Consider the following 26,968-nt stretch of genomic DNA (forward strand, 5'->3'; position numbering starts at 1 on the left):
TCCACAATCCTGTGCTCATCCTTGGTGACTGATCAACTTGCATTAAAGCCTGACAAATAATTGATTAGCTTAGATTCTCTTGTAGGTTTTTCTTAGATTTTCTAGACTCCAGCTAGACCATGTTTCATGGATTCTTTAATTAGTTTGCCCCATTTCGTGCTACATCGACATTCCCCTATAAAATGCCAAATTCTTTACTTGCCTCCACCTTCAATCCACGATTAACAATTATGAATTCTCGGCAGAATATAATAATAGAGACCACCCAAACAAAAAATTGATAATAATAACAATAATTATGCTAGGGCACATCCAGTTCCATCAATGCAGGATGCCATCACTAGCTTTGAGTGGATGGATGTAAAATAAATATTCAGAAAAATTCTAGAACTTAATTATGTATCAACATTTTTGACAAAATCGCAATACTGTTCTCATGTGGAATAAGTAGATTGAATCAACATATAATCAATTTCAACTTTGGGCTGTACTTATTAAATGGATGCAATGTGATTACACTTGTATTGGTGGCAATATATATACACTGCAATAACTACAATAGTGCTAAATACTTCATGTGTGGATATAAGCTCCAACTATACAAATGCCAAATAACAACAAATTGAATAGGATGTGTTCTGCATCTGTGCATCTTACTCCAAACAAGAATTGCCTCTCAGTTTTCCACTGGAAGCAAATGGCTGGCTCACAACCGATTTCCAGATAGTGCACCTAGTCAAGAAACATGGCCACCTTATCCTTCAAGCTGCTCTTCTTTTTTGTCAAAATCAACGTTCCTTCTTCGCTCCACACTTCCCCGATTCTGTCTTGTTTGCCAGTTTCATTGGGTATGTTCATGCTTTCTGTTTTAGTTGCCCCATTTTCTTGCTCTATGGCTAGAGGTTTCTTCAGCAGAGGACCTATAAAGAGGTGCAACATATCTTGAACAGCATCCCCAGTTCCTGAGATATTAGTGGCAACATTTTCAGCTCCAGGGCTTTTCCCTTTATTCCTTTCAGTATTAGTTGAATGAGAACTTGAACTAGTTGTTGTGCATTTGGATAACATCTTCCCAGATCCAGCAGCTTGGATAGGTCTGCCAGCATCAACATACGAGGAAGCTAACAAGCTTGAAGGGTGTGTTTCTGAATGGGATTCTCTTGTGATCGAGTGTTCATGCTGTTTCTCCCTATCAGCATTTACATACTGCAAGAAAATGTAAGAGAAGTGATGCACAGAAATATTATAATGGTGAAACAGACTACTTTCATGCAGGTCAAAATTAGATGGCTCTCAGCTAAACAAAAGTTAAAAGCAGACGTATCTGAACAGAACTAACTAAACTAATGGAGGAAGAAAAAATGACTGCATAACTCTTCAAATATCTGATGATGTAAAATGGTCAAAAATATTGAGGATCCGCATAAATTGACACCAAAATATTATAATGACGCACATGGTTTTCCAGTAGATTAATATACATGGTCTGGCAAAACCACTGTAGGATTGCAACCCAGGTGCTGAGAGCTTAAAATACATGGATCAAGTAATTTGGTAACCACATTGTGGATACGAAAAATGCTATGAAATTTTACCTCTTCAGCCATGCTCACCAGATCTTCAACTGTCATTTCTATTTCATCCTCCTTTCCTGGTGACAGACCTTGCGGGTCACTGTTCTTGGATCTCTTGCTCTTTAGCTTTTGCTTCTTTGTGGTATCCCTATAATCCAACATTCTTTCACCTCCAGCAGCTTCCTTCTTATGTTTTGTCTTAGCCTCACCAAGTGTGGAGTTATCCAAACCTAAACCTCTTCTCCTTGCTTTTCTGGTTCCTTGTTGTGCCTCGCACCTTTGTAAGAGATCCAGTTTATCCGAACCATCCGTATCTTGAGTCAATATCCTTTTCCTTTTAGACCCAGCAACCTGAGTCTCCGGTTGATCTTTCAATAGTGAACATGTTCTATCTCCATTTTGAGAGGTTCTTTGTTTATCAGGGGAGCTCACCTGCAGCATCCATGTAGGTAATCTCCGTTTTCTCCCAGTATCAACATCAATAACAACTTCAGGCATGTTTTCTGTACATTACAGTGCTAATATTGCTTAAACTTCAGTCAGCAACAGAGAAAATTATGACTTGAATCCCATCCACACTGGAATAGACATTTTTACTCATCAGTCACCTAAATCAGTCACAAAGCCACCTCACAGAACTCATCTACAATAATGAGAACATATATCAGAATGCCAACTTAAAAGTCCCATCTACAGCGATATGAGAAATTTTACTTTTTTACAATAAAAGCATTCAGGTAATAAACGGACTAGAGAACATCATATATTTAAACTGTACCAGGAACTAGCTAATGGGAAATTATACTTCTTTCTAAAATTTTTTGAAGTATATGTCAAATTTAGTCCTGCTGATAATACATTAACCAATGTTCCATGGTGCAAATGCCAGAGCTAGCACAATTGTTGCAGGAGCAGTAAATCATAATGGACTATTAAGCCCTTTAGTGCAATAAAACAACAAAAATGTAGTGAAGGCATAATAGTCAAGTTCTACTTTATTGTTTCAGAAACAATAAGATCAACTGGCAACATCACCACCCTTAAACGAATATGATAGTTTATAAGGACTGCATCTACACACGCACACACATATACAAATATATATAATAAGCAACCTGGCTGTCAGGCCCCTAGTCAATCACTCGAACAGGGCATGCAACATGGCCGCATATTCTGTAAGCATAACCCAAAAGAAAATGCCAAGCCTTAAAAACAATATAAAATCTCAATAATATCAGATAAAATATAGTTCATGTTCTTATTTCTAAACAAAATAAATTATTTTCACTATTAACAAATAATAGAAATGTCCAGCTACAAGTTCCAAACACTCGAGCAGCATCAATGATGCTCTAATTTGTCCACATCTCACTCGCTAGACCAAACTTAGCCGAATTCTAGGCATCCTGTAGCTCTGAAAAGAGAAATAAAGGAATGGCATGAGCAAATAGCTCAGTAAGAATCCCCATGCACACAGATTGACATATATCAAATAATAGATATATGGAATTATTGGACAGTAAATATAAGAATTAGAATAGGATTAAGATGTCATCAACATTTAATGCACATTCAAGATAACTAGAACCTAAGTTCCCATATCTTTCAGAGGTGAAAATGTATCAATAAATAATACAATTAAACTAATCTTCATTCAACACTCATCCAATTAACAATTCATTACCATTTATAATTCTTTGTCAAATATCCAATTCAGCATATATTAGTGTATAACAAGTAATTTGATTTGAATTTCGCGTCAGGCTTACCATGATCATGTTTCCAACTTAAGACTGTGTCACAATAATGTCACATTTCCCGCCTATGACGGAGCAATGATAATGCCACATTTCCATTCTATGATGGGACAATGGTAATTTTATATTTCCAGCCTATTATGGGGCAATCAATAGTAATGAGTGTTTTGGGGGGTTTCCGAATTTAGTCCCACATCGACCGAGTAGCGGAAAGGTTTGTGCCTTATAATGAGGAGGCTTAAGCCTTTCCTCTCGAGGGCCCTTTTGTAGGACAAAACCGTGAAGGGCGTTGGCGGGTGACCCCTGTGCGAGCTTCGCGCCCACAGACAGATGCGTCCCCTGCGTGAGCTCCGCGCCAGCAGGGCATCTCCAAAGCGGACAATACCTCGGGAGGGACGCAGTCGCTTTCGCTGCTCAGATCGGTGGGGGGCTATGCTGGTGACGGGTGCAAATCCCGCATCAGATGGCGCTAGAAGGAGGGCCTGACCCTTCGCCTTCCCGGCAAGGAGCCACTAATCCCGGCACAAGGACCTTCCTGCTGGGGGGCTGTGTTGTGGGGGGTTCCCGAATTTAGTCCCACATCGACCGAGTAGTGGAAAGGTCTGTGCCTTATAATGAGGAGGCTTAAGCCTTTCCTCTCAAGGGCCCTTTTGTGGGACAAAACCATGAGGGGCGTTGGCGGGTGACCCTGTGCGAGCTTCGCGCCCACAGATATGTGCGCCCCCTGCGCAAGCTCTGCGCCGACAGAGCATCCCCAAAGCGGACAATACCTCGGGGGGGGACGCAGTCGCTTTCGCTGCTCGGATCAGTGAGGGGCTATGCTGGTGACGGGGTGCAAATCCTGCATCAGATGGCGCTAGAAGGAGGGCCTAGCCCTTCGCCTTCCCGGCAAGGAGCCTCTAACCCGGCACAGGACCTTCCCGCTGGAGGGGCTGTATTGTGGGGGGGTTTCCGAATTTAGTCCCACATCGACCGAGTAGCGGAAAGGTCTGTGCCTTATAATGAGGAGGCTTAAGCCTTTTCTCTCGAGGGCCCTTTTGTGGGACAAAACCGTGAGGGACGTTGGTGGGTGACCCCTGTGCGAGCTTCGGGCCCACAGACAGGTGCGCCCCCTGCGCGAGCTCCGCGCCAGCAGGGCATCCCCAAAGTGAACAATACCTCGGAAGGGACGCAGTCGCTTTCGCTGCTCGAATCGGTGGGGGGCTATGCTGGTGACGGGGTGCAAATCCCGCATCAATGAGGTTAGCCCAAAGCTTGCACCCATCCAAACAGTCCAAGTGCACATATCAAATATATTATTTTCGGCTTTGAACTATTGACAGTCATGTTTCCAACACGTGACGAGATAATGATAATGTCACTTTTCCAGTTTGTAACAAGGCAACGACAATGTCACCCACAGAGTCACATGATAATTTAATAAGTCATATAGCCACTTTAAAAATTACTTGTACTCATCCTAAAAAATCTCCACAAATCAACTTAATTTTTTCATAATAGAAAACCCTTTCTTCATTTCATGTATAATATTTCTTTACATGATAGGTTCGATACCAGGCCAAGCTACCACAAAAAAAAGAAGAGAGAAAAAAGAAGAGGAAGGAGGAGAGACATGCTGATTAAAGTCCTGACGCCTTGTAGAGGAGATCTGTCCAAGGGTCTACTCGCCGTGCCCTATGAAGGATGCGCAACTGATGAATCTCATCTTTTCTTGGGACAACCCCCACTAAGAGCAATGCAAATGAGGTTTGGCTGAAGTCTAGCAGTTCCCTTCGGACATTCCCGGAAGCCCTATTGGAAGGAATCAGTGATCACCCTCTGGAAGTTGACTGTGGACTTATATTCTTCAACTGCTTAGAGGGCTTTCATCTCGGCCTTAGCAACTTGCTTCCTAACCTTCAACGGTTTCCTGTCAATCCCAAAAGCCGGAACCTCGGCCACCTCAGCCTTGTCCTCAATGACCCTTAATTGGACCTCCAATTCAGTGATCTCGCACAGCCGATTCAATTGCTAACTTCGCCCAAAGGGACCCTACCTCGGATTCCACTTCGGCCACCTACTCCATGGCCGGTCAAAGAACCAACTGGGGTACCTCAATATGCTGATAAAGACCTCCTCCCCGCAAAGGATTCATAAGAACATTACGCCGTTGTAGAGAGGAAAGGAAGAAGATTAAAAAAGGTTGGGCCCTCCTAGGAAGAAAAGAAAAGTGAGGTCACAAGGTAACTGTACCCAGAAATAACCCTGCAAGTTGGTTTCGCAGGCCATTCCCAACCTTCTTATAGACAACTAGACAGCTTGGATTCATCCGTACGAGCGAATCAGTGGACGCATGTCACACCCTCTTTGCTTTTGATAGTAAGCATCCTTTTAGAAGACCAAAGGACAAAATTCAACCATCTAGTAAAAGAGTCATGACCTATGAATCCACATCTTTTTTGGAGCAATACAAAGCTCGATGGTAGTTACTTCCTTCGCTCAAACCAAGATGACGCTTTGGACTTGAAAGTAGGGAGCTCACGTTGTGACAATTAATAACCGGTGCGGTGTGGTGCATGAGGATTTCTCTAGTCTACAACCCGTGTTGCGGTCCTCAGATGTCCGAGATTCCTCCAAGGCACCTCGGCTCGATCTCCTCGGCTAAACACAGAGGACAAGCCAAGCAGAGTAAAAGCATTCGACTTCTCAAATCGATCTCCTCCCAACTCGAGTTCGCAACCTCGATTGTTGATCCGTGCTGAGCAAGAGCCTTTTACAGAAGGAGCAGGTCGGCTTCCACCGCCTAAAAGGAGATCCTAGTCCCACCACGTGCTAGATTTTACGGCACATCCCCCAGGTTGTTATGCCACGTCAACAATCCATTGCAACACAATCCCAAGTTTGTTAGGATGCAATCCTGAAAGATTCGGATTCCAGTTATTAATAGATCTGAATAGTTCTCCAAAAGAGGTAAAGGAAAACAACCTCGGCTTATGGGAGACTCTGTCTCTCTATTCTCTATTCTTCCTTTCTCCTTCATTTTCTATCCACAAAATATTTACTAACTTAAGCATCGAAGGGCCCAACTAGAGCTAATCTGGCGAGCCTTCACCCTTTGTCTGTTGTTTTGCAGGTCAATGGAGGCAATCCATATCGACATCTCAAGATCGGCAGCAACAATATATTTTCATAAGTATAGAGATTATTGCTTTTAATGTATTGTTTGACAAAACAACAACAAGCTATCAAGAGAAGCATCATTTTGTCCATATAACATGATTATTGTTTTCAAACATTGCCATATTGCACTAATTATATTAAAATTGGCTGATAAATAGTTGAGGAAATTATCAAATGATTACACCATGAAATGGTCCATATACAATATCATGCTGAAGTTAAAGGGCATTCAGTTATCAAGTATTTAACTTCATCAATCAACAAAATTTTAACTAAGCCAGTCATGGCCTAATTACTCAATAAGGATTGTAATTACATATGGACATAATTTAATAAGCATAGTGACTGTACATTCGAACAATTTGGGAAATGCATCAACTGAATGGTGAACAAGGCAATAAGCCAATAAATCCAATCAGTTCTGAAGAACGATCCAGCCTATATTAAATCGTTCATCTAACTAAATGATCATAACCTAAGCTTCAGCATTTGATGGCATTCTTATACGCATTAAAACCACTGCCTGGAAACTACTGTGAGACCATAAGTCCCAAGCTAGGACAAAAATGTTGTAATTAAAATATGAGAGCAAAATGAGACAGTTATCACAGAAAAATTGGAAAATGTCAAACATTATTAGTTTGAGAAATTATTGCAGGAGACTATGAAGAGGCTGTTAAATACCACGCAAGAAATTTGTTTCAGAAAGGCTATTTATTGGTTTCTCAATCATTTATGGTATTGTGCTCCATCCACTGTCATTCTATGATGAAAAACTGTATTCCAGTAGCCCATATCCAACTAGCTGGAATTGATAAAGAGTTTTAGCCTCAGGGATTGGGATTCTCTCTCTATGAAAAACCGAGTAGAAGTCTCCAACATGAAGGTGACCATTGATCGAACCAAAAAAGGGACAGGTCACATGTCACTTCAACCATCAGATCAACTAGAATCAAATGATGACATCATAATGGCGCAATAAATATATTAATTATTAATTATTTTCATATAGAAAAATATATTAAAATCACGAATATATATATATATATATATAGTGTTACGGGGGAAATAAGCCGCCATGCCCCACGTGACCGGCACGCGCGCCCAGGAAGACTATGGCTGCCCTTTGATCCAGCAATCCGACCCCGAGTCGGATATCCTCGGCTCCGCAGCCCGACCCCGAGTCGGCTGCCCTTTGATCCAGCAATCCGACCCCGAGTCGGATATCCTCGGCTCCGCAGCCCGACCCCGAGTCGGCTGCCCTTTGATCCAGCAATCTGACCCCGAGTCGGATATCCTCGGCTCCGCAGCCCGACCCCGAGTCGGCTGCCCCTTGATCCAGCGCTCCGACCCCGAGTCGGAGATCTCTTGATAACGACAGGCTATTCCCCAGAGGCACGCCGCGGCCTCCTGCTCCACTACTCCCTGCAACGGCTGTATCTGATGCTGCTCCACGATCTCCTGCATCAGCCGTACAAAGCGGAGCCCCACTATGCCCTGACGTGGCCGTACCCGGTGCTGCTCCACGACGCCCTGTAACGGCCATGTCAGTGGCCACACCATCGTGCCCCACGATAACGAACCCCCCTGAGAGACCCCCCAGCCAGGTATATATGCGGCTGGGGGGAGAAAGGGGGGAGGTGAGCAATATCTCCCAGAGCACTCTCTTACTTGCGATTATCACCTCTCCTCCTCCTCCAATCTCCTCTGACTTGACCGTCGGAGGGCCATCACCACCCTGGTGGTGGTGCAAGGCTTGTTTGCAGGTTTCTTGGCGGAAGGTGGAGCGCAGCCAACACCAACCAAGACAACTCAGACGGAACCCCGTTCACACCGCAGTGCCAATCGTTCACGGTTTGGACCACCAGCAACAGTTGGCGCTAGAGGAAGGGCCCGAATCTTAGAACGATCGTAATGGCACGGCGAGGTGGTCGTGGAGCTTCCAATGCTTCCGGTCGCGGAGCCTCTCGCGCCTCCGGCCGAGAGGCTGCTGCGTCCCCAACGCACTCTCAGCAGCACTCCACCGCCCCTTCTCCCATTCAGACGGTCGAAGCTGCTCAGTTCAACCAGCTAGCCCAGCAGGTTCGCACCCTCGCGGAGGCAGTGCAGAATCTGCAGGGTGTGATCTCTCGGGTGCCGCAACGGGCTCAGGAGCCGCTGCCCCCCGAGCACTCGCCTCTTCCTCACAACCCGCGCTCCTTCCTCTCCCATGGAGAGGAGCGCCGGCGCGAGGAGGATTCTCGAGTACGGTCCATTCTGCCAGGACCTTCTCATCGGAGCTGTGCGGGGTACGAGAGGCGGACCCGGGCGCGTTCTCAGACACCCCAGTCCTCGAGGGGCCCGCACTCCAGTCGGTCCCCCTCGCGCCGCTCCTTGTCCCCCACCCACCGGTCGCGCTCTCTGGACCGGCGGGTGGACGATCTCCACAGACAACTCCAGGTCCTGAAGGGCCACTCCAAAGATCCCTTCGCTGACTTGGAGATCTCCTCCCAGCCGGCGCTTGCCTCGAGGATCCTGCGGACCCCGAACCCGCCGGGGTTCAAAATGCCGGCGATCGAACCCTACGACGGGGCGGCGGACCCGCGGGACCACGTGGAGAGTTTCAGGACTCTTATGCTCCTCCATGGAGCATCGGATCCGCTCCTCTGCAAGGCCTTCCCGGCGACCCTCCGTGGCCCGGCAAGGGCATGGTTCGCCGGCCTGGAGGCTAACTCCATCCAGTCCTTCGACCAGTTCACCCGCTTCTTCATCAGCCATTTCGCCGTTAGTAGCAGGCGGCGACTGGTCTCCGACTCCCTCTTTGATGTCCGGCAAAACGAGGGAGAAAGCCTGCGGGATTATCTCACCCGCTTCAACAAGGCTACACTGGAGGTCCGGAACCTGAGCCAGGAAGTGGCTCTCTCAGCCCTGAAGCGTGGCTTCCGGAAGGGCAGACTCACCTTCTCCCTGGACAAACGCCTGCCGCGGAGCTTCCCGGAGCTGTTATCTCGGGCAAACCAGTATGCAGACGCCGAGGAGGCAGCATCCCACCGGAACAAGGAGGCCGCCGAGGCCCCTCTAAAGCCCGGGAAGAAAAGGCGAAAAGAGGCACCCCAGAGGAGGAGCCCGACGCCTCAACGCCGGCGCAGAAGCCCGTCACCAGCAAGGAACCACGGCGCCACACGCCCTCGTTCTCCGCACCGACGCTTCAACCGGTACACCCCACTCCTGGCCCCCCGGGCCCAGATCCTCATGGAGGTCAAGGGGCGGGAGGACCTCCCGGTCCCGAGGCAGATGAAGAAGATCCCTGGGAGGAGGCCTTCTCGGGCGTACTGTGAGTACCACCGAGACCACGGCCACGATACCGAAGACTGCTTCCAGCTTCGGGACGAGATCGAGGCTCTCATTCGCCGAGGGCGTCTCGGTCGATATGTAAACGACCGACGTCCCCCGGCAGGCCCGCGTCCGGTCGACCCGGCCCCTCAGGAGCCTCGGGAGCAGAATCGACCCGTTGCGGGAGTGATCCACACCATCACTGGGGGCTGCTCTCGGCCCGTGAGGAACGCAGGGGGCTCGGCGGAAGCATCAGGAGTGGCCGTCGCGAAGAGGCAGCGGGTCGGAAATGTAATCACTTTTTGCGATGAAGATGTAAAGGGGGTTCAGACTCCCCACGATGACGCCATGGTGATCTCTCTCACTATGGCGAACTATGATGTAAGGCGTGTTCTTGTGGATAGTGGAAGCTCAGCTGATATTTTGTATTACGAGGCCTTCCAAAAGATGAGCTTGTCCCGACAATTGTTGCACAAAACATCCACCCCCCTCATAGGATTCACTGGAGACGCTATCTCGGCCGAAGGTGTCATTGAGCTGCCTGTGACTGCGGGCGTTGCACCCGCAGAAGCCACGGTGCGACTCGGGTTCTTGGTCGTCCGTGTCCCCTCGGCCTACAACGCTATCCTCGGACGACCCGGACTGAACGCCCTTCGCGCGGTGGTTTCTACCTACCATTTGCTCATGCGGTTCCCCACGGCGGCCGGGATTGGAGAGGTCCGAGGTGACCAACCAACCGCACGGCAGTGTTTCCTAGCAACTCTCAAAGGGAAGAAGCCCATGGAGGCCCTAAGCGTCATTCTCCTTAAACCGCATTCTTTGTGCAGGACAATCCGGGTGTCATGTACCCCTAGGTCCACATATCTCCGCTCGCGCCCAGGCCGTATCCTCCTCGAAGAACCCGCGTATCGCGGCCGCTCAACTAACACTCCTCGCAAGCAGCAGCTGGTGATCCGATTTCCCAGGTAACGCATTAATTAGCGTTTAATGCCCTTCTCGTGTTCCCCCAGGCAACGCTTAGAGAAAAGGAGAAACATGATCGCGGCTGGCCACGGAGAAACCCCGTCGGGCAGCGAGCGACAAGCGCACGACCAGCGAGCGAAATTTCCCGAGGCACGGCCCTCGGATGCCTGGCTAGCCCGATGATCATCCCGGGAGCAGACTAGCCGGAAGCCCCGACCGGTCGCCTCGGCTTGCGCCAGCCTTGGCCGACCAACGAGCGGAATGCCCCGAGGCTCGGCCCTCGGATGCCAGGCTAACCCGATGATCATCCCGGGAGCAGACTAGCCTGAAGCCCCGACCGGTCGCCTCGGCTTGCGCCAGCCTTGGCCGACCAACGAGCGGAATTTCCTGAGGATTGACAACCCTTGGATGCCAGGCTAACCCGACGATCATCCCGGGAGCAGACTAGCCTGAAGCCCCGACCGGTCGCCTCGGCTTGCGCCAGCCTTGGCCGACCAACGAGCGGAATGCCCCGAGGCTCGGCCCTCGGATGCCAGGCTAACCCGATGATCATCCCGGGAGCAGACTAGCCTGAAGCCCCGACCGGTCGCCTCGGCTTGCGCCAGCCTTGGCCGACCAACGAGCGGAATTTCCTGAGGATTGACAACCCTCGGATGCCAGGCTAACCCGACGATCATCCCGGGAGCAGACTAGCCTGAAGCCCCGACCGGTCGCCTCGGCTTGCGCCAGCCTTGGCCGACCAACGAGCGGAATTTCCTGAGGATTGACAACCCTCGGATGCCAGGCTAACCCGACGATCATCCCGGGAGCAGACTAGCCTGAAGCCCCGACCGGTCGCCTCGGCTTGCGCCAGCCTTGGCCGACCAACGAGCGGAATTTCCTGAGGCTTGACAACCCTCGGATGCCAGGCTAACCCGACGATCATCCCGGGAGCAGACTAGCCTGAAGCCCCGACCGGTCGCCTCGGCTTGCGCCAGCCTTGGCCGACCAACGAGCGGAATTTCCTGAGGCTTGACGGCCCTCGGATGCCTGGCTAGCCCGATGATCATCCCGGGAGCAGACTAGCCGGAAGCCCCGACCGGTCGCCTCGGCTTGCGCCAGCCTTGGCCGACCAACGAGTGGAAGGTCCCGAGGCTCGGCCCTCGGATGCCAGGCTAACCCGATGACCATCCCGGGAGCAGACTAGCCTGAAGCCCCGACCAGTTGCCTCGGCATGCGTCAGCCTTGGTCGACCAACGAGTGGAATTTTCTGAGGCCTAACCCTCGGATGCCTGGCTTGGCGCCGGAAGGATTTCCTGAGGCCTAACCCTCGGATGCCTGGCTTAGCGCCGGAAGAATTTTCTGAGGCCTAGCCCTCGGATGCCTGGCTTAGCGCCGGAAGAGTTTCCTAAGGCCTAACCCTCGGATGCCTGGCTTAGCGCCGGAAGAATTTCCTGAGGCCTAACCCTCGGATGCCTGGCTTAGCGCCGGAAGAATTTCCTGAGGCCTAACCCTCGGATGCCTGGCTTAGCGCCGGAAGAGTTTTCTGAGGCCTAACCCTCGGATGCCTGGCTTAGCGCCGGAAGAATTTCCCGAGGCCTAACCCTCGGATGCCTGGCTTAGCGCCGGAAGAGTTTCCTGAGGCCTAACCCTCGGATGCCTGGCTTAGCGCCGGAAGAATTTTCCGAGGCCTAACCCTCGGATGCCTGGCTTAGCGCCGGAAGAATTTTCCGAGGCCTAACCCTCGGATGCCTGGCTTAGCGCCGGAAGAGTTTCCCGAGGCCTAACCCTCGGATGCCTGGCTTAGCGCCGGAAGAATTTTCCGAGGCCCAACCCTCGGATGCCTGGCTTAGCGCCGGAAGAGTTTCCTGAGGCCTAACCCTCGGATGCCTGGCCTAGCGCCGGAAGAATTTCGGGAGCCAGGAGTCAGCAAGACGCTACCGAGAGTTAAAAGAAAAAGAAGGACGAAGGCGAGATGAAGAAACATTCAACTTGCATTAATTTTCATTGTTTCAAGGCCGAGGCCCATACAATTTGGCAAAACCCCGGTATACAAAAAAAAGAGAAGACAACGAAAGGTACAAGAGGTCAGCTTGGAGGAACTCCCGGGTCGGGAACGTCGGGCTCGTCCGCAGGAGGTAGGGAAGCAGCAGGAGAACCAGCAGGCAATGGCGCCGGAGAGGAGTCGAGAAGGGAAATCTCGCTCAGGTCAACTTCGGGGTACTTAGCCGACACCCTTGCCAGGCCCTCCTCGAAGCCTAAGATAAAGGCTTCGGCCCCCGCGTCCGACGCGTCACGGACAAACTCGTCGGACTGACGATAGGTCTGTACTGCCTCCGACATATCATGAGCGAACTCGGCGGACTGGCGATAAGCCTCTACCGCCTGACGCCCGATTTCCGCACTCCTCTCGGCCAGTGCCGCCTCTGCCCGCTCCATAATCTGGGCTTTCGCCTCCAAGACCTTCGCCACAATCCGGCCTTCCGCCTCGGTGGAGACCCTCAGCAGCTCAGCCCGAGCCTCCTTGTGCTTCGCTTCGGCAGCAATGCGAGCAGCCTCAGCCTCCGTCAGGCGCGAATGAAGCTCCTGATCGCTCGCACGGGACTTCTCCAAGGCCGACTCCAATTCGCCCAGCTTAGCTTCAAGAGACTGAATTCGGTCGCGGGCGTTGTCGGCTGACCGCTGGGCCTTCTCCCACCTCTCCCGGTAGTCGGCAGCCTTCCGGGACTGCTTCTCGGCCCGCTCATCCGCCTTCTTGACCTCGCCCTCGAGACCCGAGGCAAGCTCCTGAGCCTCCAACAGCTGCCTCTCGAGGGCAGCAAAGCCGAGTGCCCGCTCTTCGGCCTCCCGGAGCCTCGCCTCGAAGTCCCCGGTTGTCCTGCCTGCCACAGCCTGGCCTCCCTTTTCCACTGCTTTCAGCCGGTCCTCGGCCTTCGCCAGAAGCCCCGCCTGTTCCTTGTAGCACTCCTCCAGACGGATCATGTACTGGGCGAGCTAAGAAATAGAAAAAATAAGGGAGTCAGGCGGAGAACAACAGAGCCAATAAATGGTGAAAAGCGGCCAGAAGAACACTCACCGACATAAGACAGACACAGCTGGCAGCCCCAACGTCAGAGACCTCCAACTTCCGGACCCGCCGACGGTCCTTCTCCAGCAGCACTGTTTCGATGAGATTTCGGGCGCCATCGGTAGTGAAGGCAGACCCCGATTTCTCCCCAGAGCCGGACGGTGGTTCTGCAGCCTTACCCCTATCCATCGCCTGGGGAAGAGTCCGGCCGATCGCGCTCGGGGCGGGGGTCACCCCAGGAATTGATAGGGTCCCGCTCGGTCGGGGCCTCGGCGCGTCCCTCCTCGAGTCATCAGGAGCCGACCGAGTCGAAGGCCGGGTCGGGGACCGATCACGTCCGACCCGTCCGTCTCGGGCAGGCTCGGATGATACCTCCGGAGTAGCGGCAATCTTACCACCGGAGGGCTGATACAGCGTCAGCTGCCGGTCCGTGCCCACGACGTCTCCCTGATCGGTGGGCCCGGACTCGTCGGTCGGCGTCGGAGGCACCTCCTTACGGGACTTCTTCGCCGGTGGGGCCCCGCTCGGAAGAGCTCGTTTCCTCCTCTGGGCTGCTTCCAGCAGGGACGCCCTACCAACAGCCTTTGTCTTCACCGACCGCATGACGTCGTCGATCTCTGCAAAAAGGACGGGATAGTCGGAGACGGAGAAACCAAAGGAAAGAACGGGACGAAAGAAGGGAAAAAGTCAAGAAAGAATCGGTGGCGGACTCACGGTCGGTGGGGACCGAGCTCAGACCGACATTCACCAAAGTATCCTCGGAAATAAGGCGGGCCACCGGGGGGAGCTGGCCCTCGGCAACCAACCCCTTCAAGGCGGCCAAGCCATCGGACTCCTCCCTTGACAGTCTCGATAGGTCGATCGGAGACTTCATCGGGGTCTCCCAGGTCGCCCTGATTTCCCAAGAGGGATCTGCATCAACAAAAAAGAAGCGCTCCTTCCATTTGTGAATGGAGGTAGGAGCCTCCTTGACAAGGCCGCATCCTCGCCGCGCTGCGAAGCACCACCACCCTTTGTCCTGGGGGTGGCCGCTCAGGCTGTAGAACTCCCAAAAAACATTCAGGGTGGCGGGGATCTCGTGCATACGGCAGAGAACCTGGAAGACCGTCAGGGCCCGCCACGAGTTCGGCACCAGTTGCGTCGGTGCCACTCTTAAACCCCGTAGCACCTGCATGACCAAGTCCGAAGGGGGAAAGCGGAACCCGGCCTGGAGAATGCCCTCATTGATGGCGATCTTCCCTGGAGGAGGATGGGACATCCTCTCCTCAGGCCCCGGGAGCGTGGCGTTGCAGGCCTCGGGAAGGTGGTACCGAGCCACGAGTCTGTCTAAGTCTGTGGCGACCAGCTCCGACTTAATTTGGTCTGCCCTCACTTCGCCCATTCCTAATGGCCAATAAACCTACGGTCAGGACGGGGACAGGAAGGGGGGAAAGACCGGAGCGACTGGAGTACACTAGTATAAGAGGGGAAAGTATGGAGAGCCCTAAGCTGAAGAATGGGGAAAACTCACCGGAAAAGAGGTAAGAGCGGCTCCGAGAGCGCCAAAGGAGAAACGAGCGAACAGTCCGACGGCAGCAACAGCGGCGCAAAGGGGAAACTTGAAAATATCTGTAAAGAAGAAGACGGACGGGAAAAGGCCCCCGATTAAATAGGCGGAAAGGCAAGTGACGCCTCAATGACGCCAGAGGACGCCTGGCTGCCGAAGGGTCGCTCGCGCCCCAAAGGCGAATCGATACCATTAAGGAAGGATGTCCGCCGAAATCCTCAGACTGCCGGGTCAGCAATAACCGCCATACGCCATAAAAAGGGCGGGGAGCTCGAAGCGCGCGCGCCTCTCCGAGGAACGGCGGCAATCCCGAAACATCACTCCCTTCACCTGTTCCCCTTCTGGTTCCAGGCTCGGAAGTGGGGGGCTACTGTTACGGGGGAAATAAGCCGCCATGCCCCACGTGACCGGCACGCGCCCCCAGGAAGACTATGGCTGCCCTTTGATCCAGCAATCCGACCCCGAGTCGGATATCCTCGGCTCCGCAGCCCGACCCCGAGTCGGCTGCCCTTTGATCCAGCAATCCGACCCCGAGTCGGATATCCTCGGCTCCGCAGCCCGACCCCGAGTCGGCTGCCCTTTGATCCAGCAATCCGACCCCGAGTCGGATATCCTCGGCTCCGCAGCCCGACCCCGAGTCGGCTGCCCTTTGATCCAGCAATCTGACCCCGAGTCGGATATCCTCGGCTCCGCAGCCCGACCCCGAGTCGGCTGCCCCTTGATCCAGCGCTCCGACCCCGAGTCGGAGATCTCTTGATAACGACAGGCTATTCCCCAGAGGCACGCCGCGGCCTCCTGCTCCACTACTCCCTGCAACGGCTGTATCTGATGCTGCTCCACGATCTCCTGCATCAGCCGTACAAAGCGGAGCCCCACTATGCCCTGACGTGGCCGTACCCGGTGCTGCTCCACGACGCCCTGTAACGGCCATGTCAGTGGCCACACCATCGTGCCCCACGATAACGAACCCCCCTGAGAGACCCCCCAGCCAGGTATATATGCGGCTGGGGGGAGAAAGGGGGGAGGTGAGCAATATCTCCCAGAGCACTCTCTTACTTGCGATTATCACCTCTCCTCCTCCTCCAATCTCCTCTGACTTGACCGTCGGAGGGCCATCACCACCCTGGTGGTGGTGCAAGGCTTGTTTGCAGGTTTCTTGGCGGAAGGTGGAGCGCAGCCAACACCAACCAAGACAACTCAGACGGAACCCCGTTCACACCGCAGTGCCAATCGTTCACGGTTTGGACCACCAGCAACATATAGGTTAAGAATTTCAACAAGTTGTTAGCTTCTTTCTAACAACTTTTAGCATTCTTTATAATCACATAGCATTACAATAATATATGACATCATATTATCAATATAAAACTCAAGTTTTCAGTAGCATATTAGGAACAAGGATCACAAATTCATGAAAAAGAAAATCCCATACTACACTATAAATTCAAGAGCAATCTCTAAAATCATGCCGAAGATAATCATGAATCAACCATAAAAGAAACGTTGCTCACCGTTTTTGTACCAGACCGTACCGGTGCTACATTAGCATAATATTAATATGATACAGTATGCTCCATACTGCCAGCTTCGGTATGCCCGTACCACCCGGTTTGGGCTGGTGCGGCGTACCTGACTTGTGAGACATACAATTTAATAAGATGTAATTAGAAGTCCGTTCAGAAGATTACCAAATTTCCAGGAGCAAAGAATCCTACTTCATATTCTCAGCTTCCTTCCCTGCCAAGAAAACCCTAGAAAGCAGAAAAATCAATAAAGGAGTTAATAGCTTATGGATTGAGAATCGACAGAATTCATCGAAGAAGAGGAAGGGGGAGATTGGAGGAGGGCCGGCGTCCGCTGACAACACGGATTGGAGGAAGAGGAAGGGAGCCAGGAGTCGCGTGGGAAGAGATAGAGAGAGAGGGAGAGAGGGAAAGAAACCGAGAGAGAGAGAGAGAGCGGCGTTCTGGGCTCCTTCAGCCGGCCGCTAGCAGCGGAGGCCATAAAGAAAGAGGTAGTGGAAGAGAGAGAGAGAGGCTCACCGGTGCTGAGAGTCCGTCTTCCGCCGGTCTTCCACCGCCCGATGACCCGACTGATAGACCTCTAAAATTGATTCCCAATTCTGGACCCGACTTTTCGCCCTGGCAACCGGACGGCTCAAGAAAAAGCCGTCCCGCTTTTGATGGATCGCTGGTTCAACCGATGGTCCCTTCGATTTTTTAAAATTAGAGAGGTTTTGACTTTGATTCTTTGAAGGAGGGGTCGGTTCTGGGATCTGCCCGGACCGCCCACCTGACGATTCAAACCCAGGTCCGGTCCGGTTTGAAAATATTGATTAAAAGCTGCCCTTTTATCAATCGGCTTATCGGACCGGTAAAGAGATCAGGTTATCAGTTACTGGTTCGACCGGCAACCGTCGCATTAATCAGAATTTATGACATCATAATAATGAAATACAATATTGATGTAATTATTTATATAAAAGAATTAAAATTATAAATATATATAATTATAAAAATATTATAAATTTATTAATATATTATTGACAATCTCCGGTACGCTCTGATGATCTCTCTCATCACATGGCATTACACATAATGAATTGAGAATTAAATAACAAAATTAATATAAGCAAGATAATTCCAGCTCATTGAACTAAATTACATTTTTACTAACCATTATAATTAATTATATATAAACAACCAATTTGAGGGCTAATTCATAATGAGGTAGCAAATAACAAGGGTTCGGAGGGAATGGCTTCATTTTCCAAAGGCAACGATGACCCTAGCAGTAGACGAGGGATGGTATAATACTAAACTCAAAATTAATATAAAAATAGTCTTAGTCTAATTTACCAGATTAGATATAAGAGTTAAAGTAGGAGAAAGAAAAATAAAAAGAAAAACCAGTCTAGATATAAAAGTTGGAGTAGGAGAAGAAAAAATAAAAAGAGAGAGAGCCTTTTGACTTGGAATAGGAGAAGAAAAAAACAAAGGCATAGAGCCCTATTCAACTTGGAGTAGGAAATGAAAAAAAAAAAGATAGAGCACTGTTTGACTTAGAATAAGAGATAGACTCCTTCTCCATCCCAATTACCTCGATACATGGAAACTGCTTCATGTCCACTATTATGGCATTTATGGTAAACGTAGGAAGTATTCTTATAGTAGAGCTGATCATCAGCCGAGCTTAGGCATGGAAAAGGTCAAATTTTAAATAGGCCCAGCCTAAAGTCTGATTAAAAATGAATAGAGTTTAGGCTCGAGGCTCGGCCCGTGATCAGCTCTGTATCCTAGATGGGAGTCTCTCAAATTAAGCTCAAAGCATGTGGAGAACAAAAACCTTGATAATCTCTAACCAAAGATGCAGAAAGTAGTAGTCATGGTGGGCGAATGATAATCTCTAACTAAAATCTCTTAATTATTCCCAAGAGGGGGGTTGGGGTTTAGAAGCCCTCCATTTTTAATTTTCTAGAGGGATTAAGCAAGCCTATGACCTTATATTATGTATGCTTTCAAAGATAAGGATCTTTGAGAAATCCTTGCCTCGAACATGTTGGGCACTTCGGAACTCTTAGAAACTTTTTGCCATCCCTGATTTTAGCCTTTCTAGATGTGTTATTACCATATGTGTCACGCCCCCGGCCCGAGATCGCGAGCCGGGGGTCCGCGCCAACTGCTGCACACCCGTAGGAAACTCTCCCCACGAGCATGCAAGGCATCTTAACCAAACATCTCAATTATATATATATATATATATCTAAAATAATTCAACTGAAATAAATGCAATCTTACTCCATTGACTGACCCAAATTATATAGTCTCACAGTTCTAAATACGCAGCGGAACAATAAAAATAAAACATCAATTTAAATAAAGCCTAATCTAGGATAACTTGTGCTTCAATTCTTCTAGTCGCTCTCCCATTTTAAATTCCCGATAGGTTAGTTCTCGGAATCTGTAAAACAACAAGAAATTGTATAATGAGCTAGACAGCCCAGTAAGTAATAAACACCTTACCTAGTTGTTCGTCCGATTCCTATCTAACTAAAAATATGCTAAACAGATCGTTGTTATAACCGACAAACAAAGTTTAAATTTAATTTACTCTTACCTGTTCTACCCGAAGAATAATGGTTGTAAGAGGTCGATCCACAGAGAGACGATTGGAGTTGCATAAAAATTAGAACGTTCACTCGGATTCAAAGTCGATTTTTGAATAACAAAAGAAAAAACATTACTTTGAGGATGTTAAATAATTTTCTAATTGAAACTAACTAAAAGAAAGGTACTCAGATTCGAAAAAAACATTTATTTAATTAATCAAAGAAGAGTTTTGGCATAAATTAAAATAGATCAAAAACAAGAAGATTGAAGCGAACACGAAGGAGATTTAATTGTATTGCATAACAGAAATTAAAATTGCAGAATGAATATAACTTTCTACCCAAATAAACTCTCAAAATTAAAACTCAAAACAAAACCTAAAATAAAGCTAAAAATAAGAACAACATGCTCTCAAACTCAACATATAACTTCTCAATTAAAACTTTCAATTAAAGTACAACTAAAAAAATACATTGTTCTCATGAACTCAAACTAAAGAAAAACATTGCTCTCCTAAATTAAAAAAAAACTAAACTCAAACAAAGCTAATAAAATATTCCTTTCTTTTCAACCCGAAACAGAGCATGGCTCTGTTTCTTTTTCTTTCTCTCTTCTCTCCCCTGTTACTTCTTGAACCAGCCGGCCACCACCCCCGCTGAGAGCTCTCTCCTTTTCTTCCACCAAGCTTTCCCCTATTTATAGATCGCCACAGTATGGAGAGGAGGAGAAACGGGCGCGGGATCTCGAGAGGTGGACCGGATGAAGAGCGCCGCGGGTGTGGGATCTTTTCTTCTCCCTTGTTTCCGCACGGGATGGAGCTGCTGTGGATCTTTGAAATGGGCGGCCGGAATCGGTGCTGGGAGGAGCAGATCACGGCTTGGATTCGGGTGATGGCCGCTGAGAATGCGTTGGGTTGAGCGGACGAAGCCGGGAGGATCGTGCGCTGCTGCATCACGGAGGAGGGACGCTGTGTTAGATGTATGCCCTAGAAGCCAATCTGGCTGACACATTGTTAATTCTAGGGACATAATTTTGTACTTGACTATTTATTATTGAATAAATAAAAGGCATCTTTTCATTCATATTAATTATGTGTCTATGAATCGTCCAAGAAATTAATAAGATGATGATGCATATTCTCAAGAGTTGAGAATTTGAGCCATGTATCATTGGTGATTAATTTCTAAATGCTCCTGATCAATGGATCATCACGAGGATGGTGATCGATCCGATCAGTGCACAGATCACTTTCCTTCTGGATGGACGAGACTTGAGTCCACAGTGTAGGGACATTGAAGTGATAGTGCAGGTGCTTGTTAGAGAACAAGGGTACTGAGCGTGACCAAGACAAGAAGTTACTTGGACGTCTATCCACTCGTCAGTGACTTGCTTGATGTTGCAGTAGTATGACTGGTCCTTTGACCTGCGGTGCTTCGGCTACTCACAGTGAGGTTATTGTAGTTTGACTACACGTATACATGGTCTCTAGTCATATGGGTCCTTGTAGTGTAGATTGGCTGCAGTAAGTTCACTGTAGGAGTAGGGTATGCACTTACATGGAATCTATCGACCTTGATAGAAGAGGAGTGATCCTATGTGATTTGTTAGACTGAGTTCTAAGACCTTGGCCAGGGCAGTAATATAAAGTGGAGAAAGAGTTTTCCACTATCGAACTCGAGTCAAATAAATCTTGACATATGACAGACGAAGGGGTTTGACGAGTTATCCATGACCTCCGTCCTGTAGGGATCCACGATAGAAGGACTGTATCACATGATAACTGCACCTAGAGGTTCATCATTCTATTCTGCTGGGTAGCCACTACATGCTGCTAGGTGTCACTGGTGGATGGTGGGACTCATAGGGATTATCTCGATGATCGATAAGCCCTAATGAGTAGAGTTGGAATCGTTCTGACCCATTGAAAGGAGTTTTCAATGATATTGTGATAGAGATCACAATATATCTCACTACCAGTCAGAGTAGAACCTATGGGGTCACACACACTAGAGGCATTGACCGATCCGATGGTTGAATCGTGATTAGGAATCATAAGTAATCAATTCGATTGATAATAAGCTGAAGAAGGAACAAAGAGAATTAATTAATTGGACTTAAAACAAGAGTCCTACTTGGAGTAGGATTTCTAGAGTCCTAATTGGATTAGGACTAGGAATCCTACTTGGACTGAGATTCCTACTTGGACTGGGATTCCTACTTGGACTGGGAATCCTATTTGGAGTAGGACTGGGATTCCTACTTGGAGTAGGATTCCTACAATCCTAATTAGATTAAGAGTTTTGAATTAAATTTGGATTCCTACTTGGAGTAGGATTCCTAGAGTCCTAATCGAATTAGGACTTCGAATTCAAATTAGAGTCCTAATTTGATTACGACTAGAATTAAACAAGTCCTAATTAGATTAGGATTTCTTAAGTCCTAATTAATTATTAATCTAATGAATCAATATGACTCCTAATTGGATTAGGATTGAAGAGTTCAATTGAGTCATGGTTCATTCAAGTTCTAATTGGATTAGGACTAGCATAGATTGAACCCAATTGATTCATGATTTGGACTAAACCAAATAGGAGCCCTAGATGCCTTTATAAGGCTTTGAAAGGAGGTGCCCTAATGATAAGTGAAGCCCTCCTCCTCTCCATCATGTGGCCACCCTCCTCTCCTCTCTTTTCAGCCACCAACAATAAAGGGAAAAAAAGGATCTTGGTGGCCTTCTTCTTCCTCCACCGTTTGGTTCCAACGCAAGGAAGAAAAAGAAGGCTGCAGGGCTTCGTTCCTCTTCTTCTCTTCATCCTTCTTCTTCCTCCTCCCAAGCACAATCAAGAATTGATTGAAAGGGAGGATATCAGCCATCAAAGTTATCTCTGCAAGGGAGCTAGCACCCCGGGGAGATAGAAAGCTTGGATCGGTTTTCTGCTTCGTGTGGATACCCGTAGAGGCCGGGCACTTGAACGGCTTCAAGCGAACCTTCATCCTAAACCACGATCATCAGTTTGCGGTGATCATCTACCCACACAAAGGTGAAGATATGATCTTCTAATGTTATTTAAAAGTTTTTAATCCTTATCTATCTACGAACGGTTTTTAAACAACGTTCATGCGATGAACGGTTGATCCCGCACATGCCTCTTCCGCTGCATCTAAATTTTTGAATTTTTCTGCGGCATGGGCGGGTTTCTAACAGTGGTATCAGAGCCTAGGCTTCGTAGATTAAGGTAAGGATTAATTATTAGTAGGCTTATTAGATCTGAAAATTGAAAGATTATGCATGCCGAAAATTTTCTGCATGCAGATTTTTTCTAGGGTGCTGATTTTTGCATGCTGATTTTTATGTGATAAGATGATGATTCTAATTGCATTGTTAATGAGATTACAAAGTTTAGAATCATGATTAGCATGATCAGCAACCTATGTCATGAGATAATCAGTTAGTTTTCAGATCTGAAAAATTATAATTGCTGCATGTGGTGATGATCATAGGATTCAAACCCTTTTGGTATCAAATGTAATGACCTGCGATGTGATCTGTGATGTCATATAATTTTTCAGATGCTTGCATGCATCTTATTTGATGTTTTGAGAGGCCTGCGTGCCTCCTAAAAGGAGATGTAATTTATTATTATTTTTATTTTACATCTGGTTGTATTTCTGTGATGTGATGTACGTCAACGATCAAGTTGAAGACAAGGCATGAGATGAACAGGTGATCTAAGCGGTTGATGGCGATTGGATCAAGAGTTGATCAAGGATCGAATCAAGGAGGCTTGGAACCAATTCAAGAGTTGAAGACCAGATGATCGATTGACGTGCATGTGCTTGTAATACGACCTAACTAGAATCCATGATCATCACCTATTTAAAGTTTAGCTTTAATTATTGCTGCGATTATAACTGCCTGCAATGTGCCGTTTGCATGTGATGTGAATGAGAGTCGGGTAGATAGGTTTACATGTGATGTAGCAAACCCAATTGAGACCTTAATTAAAACCTCCTCAATCAAGTCGAGAGTGAACCAACATGAGCAAGTCATATTAGATTAATTGATCTAATTGGTGTCTAGGAAAGCATGAAAGGTGGTTACTTAATTAGGACCTTACTCTCTGAGTAAAGAGAGCCTCCCATCTGCTTACCTGGCCAATTGTTCGATTACCTCTTATGAAGAGCTCAAGTTGCAAACACTAAGACCTGATTAACCAATATTAAGTCAATAGGTCTTCCACTGTAGTAGAGCTGCTAAGGCCTTTCTGATGTTGATTTGTCTCGGCTGGATACAGTGGTCAAGTTGCATCGGGGGGCTGGACCTCTCTATAGACATGAGATGTTGTAGGGTAAAGATGGGGTTGGGCACCAATAACTGTTAGGTGAGGACCCAATGACGACTTTATTCTTACGGTTATACGGTGGGTCTGACTTAACTAAGAAATGAGACCAATAACTGTTAGGTGAGGTTTTCATGGCTTAGAGACCAAGTTACACTGCAACATGCTTGAGAAGCATTGTACAAGAGTTGTACATTCATCAATCTATGTGTCACCAATAACTGTTAGGTGAGGTGGCATGTAAATCAGTGGGACCGCAGTACCCACTAGAAACTCTAGTCGTGTAGGATTTCCGTTTTCCTACCAGGGGAGTGTGAGGAATTCGAGAAAATAGTGGGAGGTACATTTGTTCTAAAAGACCCTAAAACAAATTAGAATCAAGTACAAAATTCTAACTAGAATCTTTACTCTCTGAGGATTATAAAGTCAGCTTCTAGACTCTTAACTCATATCCTATAGAACAATCGTTTGACCAAACCCAATTATAAAGACTGGCTCCGCAAATTTTAAAATAGTTTTGAATTATGAGAAATTCGGGTATATGCTAGACCGTGGAATCCCCGTGTTACCAATCCGTCCGATCACTGATCAACGTAAGACGCTTGTTAAAGTGGACGAACAATGACAATAAAGTTAGGTGCTGCACAATGGCATCCATGTCCAATGCATTACAATGCCAGCATGAGAACATGAAGACTGCCAGGGACATTAAATCACCTGCAAGAGTTGTATGGTGATCAGAGTTACGCAGCTCGGTTTGAAGTGTCCAAGAGGCTCTTCAAAGCCAAGATGCACGATGGGCAGTATGTCCATTATCATGGTTTGACCATGATAAAGGACTTAAAGAAGCTTGAGAAGTTCGGCATGACCATGCACAAGGAACTGCAAATGGATTTGATCCCGTAATCCCTTCTAGCTTCATATGAACAATTTATAGTAAATTACCATATGAACAAGATTGTATGCACCAAAACAGAATTGTTAAAAAAATTGGTAACTACCTTAGGGACGCTGAAGAGTTCAAGGGGCATCGTTCTCACTGTTGAGTTGATTTCTACTTCCAAGAGAGAGTCTATTTGGAAGAAGAAAAAGCCTGCGAAGAAACAGAAGACCGACAAAATGCCAAATGAGGAAGTTCCAAGAAAAGGCCAATTGCAAGGAAAAATGTTTCCATTGCATCTTGGACGGCCATTGGAAGAGGAACTATCCTACATACATGGGAAGGCATAAAGAACATAAAGGGTGACAGACCTTCAGAAGGTTTGTCAGATATGCTCAGGATACTTAGGGACTGTTACCTAGTGCTAGCAGAAATTTGATTTCTGTATTTTATTTAGCACAGAAAGATTTTTATTTCTTTGAAAATTAAATTGATTCAAAATGGTTTTATGATTGACAGTCTCTATCACATACATATGGATGTATCTGTGAATATATCTGAGCAAACAGTGAATACCATAGGATCTAATAGATCCAAAAATGAGATAAATCTAAAGTATTTATGGCACCTCAGGCTTGGCCATATAGGAGAAGACAGAATAAACAAATTGGAGAAACATGAGCTTTTGGGCTCATTGACTTTCGAGTCATATTTGATTTGTGAATTCTGCCTTCAAGGAAAGATGGCCAAATTATCCTTTATAGGACACAGGGAGGTCCACTGAAATACTTACTCTAGTACACATTGATGTGTGTGGCCTATTCGATGTGCAGGCAAGGGGTTGTAATTTTTTACTTCATTTTACCGATGATTACTCACGGTATGAATATGTGTATGAGACACAAATATGAAACTTTTGAAAGGTTCAAAAAGCTTAGATATGAAGTAGAAAAATAAGCACAAAAAACTCATTAAGGTTCTTCGATCAGATCGAGGAAGTGAATACCTTAATGGAGAGTTCCATGATTATCTCAAGGAGAATGGTATAGTTTCATAATGGACTCCTCCTGGTACACCTCAGCTCAATGGAGTGTCAGAGAGGAGGAATCGGACTCTATTGATATGGTCCAGTCCATGATGAACTTCACCGATTTATCCTTGTTTCTTTAGATAGATGCCCTATTTTCAGCTATTTACTTGTTGAATAGAGTTTCCTCTAAAGTCCATTCCTACCGCACCATATGAGATATGACATGGTAAGAAACCAAGATTTGGGGATGTCCGGCCCACGTCAAGAGACTACAGGCAGACAAACTAGAGGCTAGGACCATAAGTGCTCGTTTTATAGGATATCCTAAAGAGTCATTAGGATACAATTTTTTCATCTCAGAGGATCACAATGTGTTTGTGAGCCGTCACGCCATCTTCTTGGAAAAACCAGTTTATCCTTGATAGAGGCAGTGGAAGGAAAATAGCTTGAAGAGAAAGTCTCTGAAAAGCAACGAGTCATGGATCCTATCGAACCCATTCATACAGAGCCAGTACACGATGTCCCTCGACCACCTCGTAGATCAAGTAGGGTCTCCCATCCTCCCGATAGATACTTAGGTATACTAGAAGAGGATACCGAGGAAATGTTCCTAGTGGGAGATAGGGATCACACGCAGGATTCCAAAACCTACGACGAGGCGATATCTGATATCGATTCCGAGAAATAATTGGAGTTAGACTCCATGCATTCCAACCAAGTTTGGACCTTAGTAGATCCACCAGAAGGTATTGTACCTATTGGATGCAAATGGATCTACAAAAAGAAGATAGGTTCGGATGGAGAGGTAGAGACCTATAAGGCAAAGCTTGTGGCGAAAGGGTATAGTCAGTGCGAGGGCATTGACTATCAGGAGACCTTTTCACCTGTAGCCATGCTGAAATCCATCCGAACATTGCTTGCCATTGCAGCATTTCATGATTATGAAATCTGGCAGATGGATGTGAAAACAGCTTTCCTGAATGGATATCTTGATGAAGACATCTATATGGAACAGTCTTTGGGTTTCACTTCCAGTGATGGAGATCACAAGGTCTGCAAGCTGCAAAAGTCCATCTATGGACTAAAGCAAGCATCTCGGAGTTGGAACACTCGTTTCGATGACGCAATCAAAACGTTTGATTTCATCAAAAACGAAGAGAAACCATGTGTTTACAAAAGGGTTAGTGGGAGTGCTGTTGTATTTCTCGTACTGTACGTGGACGACATCCTCCTGATAGGGAATGATATTCCC

The 26,968-nt window shown here is 47.6% G+C and overlaps 1 protein-coding gene across 4 annotated transcripts; it reads right to left on the reverse strand.

Moving 5' to 3' along the window:
* Positions 1-450: 450 nt before the first annotated feature.
* On the reverse strand, positions 451-17,509 carry LOC103698756. 4 transcript variants are annotated; one of them, XM_026801702.2, is made up of 4 exons: positions 17,400-17,509; positions 17,046-17,108; positions 1,596-2,077; positions 451-1,206 (listed from the first exon to the last, which is right to left on the reverse strand). In XM_026801702.2, the coding sequence occupies exons 3-4, from the start codon at positions 2,070-2,072 to the stop codon at positions 733-735; spliced, it is 951 nt and encodes a 316-aa protein (XP_026657503.2). In that variant the 5' UTR covers positions 2,073-2,077; positions 17,046-17,108; positions 17,400-17,509; the 3' UTR covers positions 451-732. The 4 variants fall into 4 exon arrangements, with proteins under 4 accessions (XP_026657503.2, XP_008779024.2, XP_008779022.2 ...); XM_008780802.3 differs by having other exon boundaries at positions 1,596-2,152; XM_008780800.4 differs by having other exon boundaries at positions 1,596-2,217; positions 17,400-17,508.
* Positions 17,510-26,968: the final 9,459 nt, after the last annotated feature.

This window comes from Phoenix dactylifera, unplaced genomic scaffold, assembly GCF_009389715.1.
Source record: "Phoenix dactylifera cultivar Barhee BC4 unplaced genomic scaffold, palm_55x_up_171113_PBpolish2nd_filt_p 001535F, whole genome shotgun sequence".
NCBI lineage: Eukaryota > Viridiplantae > Streptophyta > Magnoliopsida > Arecales > Arecaceae > Phoenix > Phoenix dactylifera.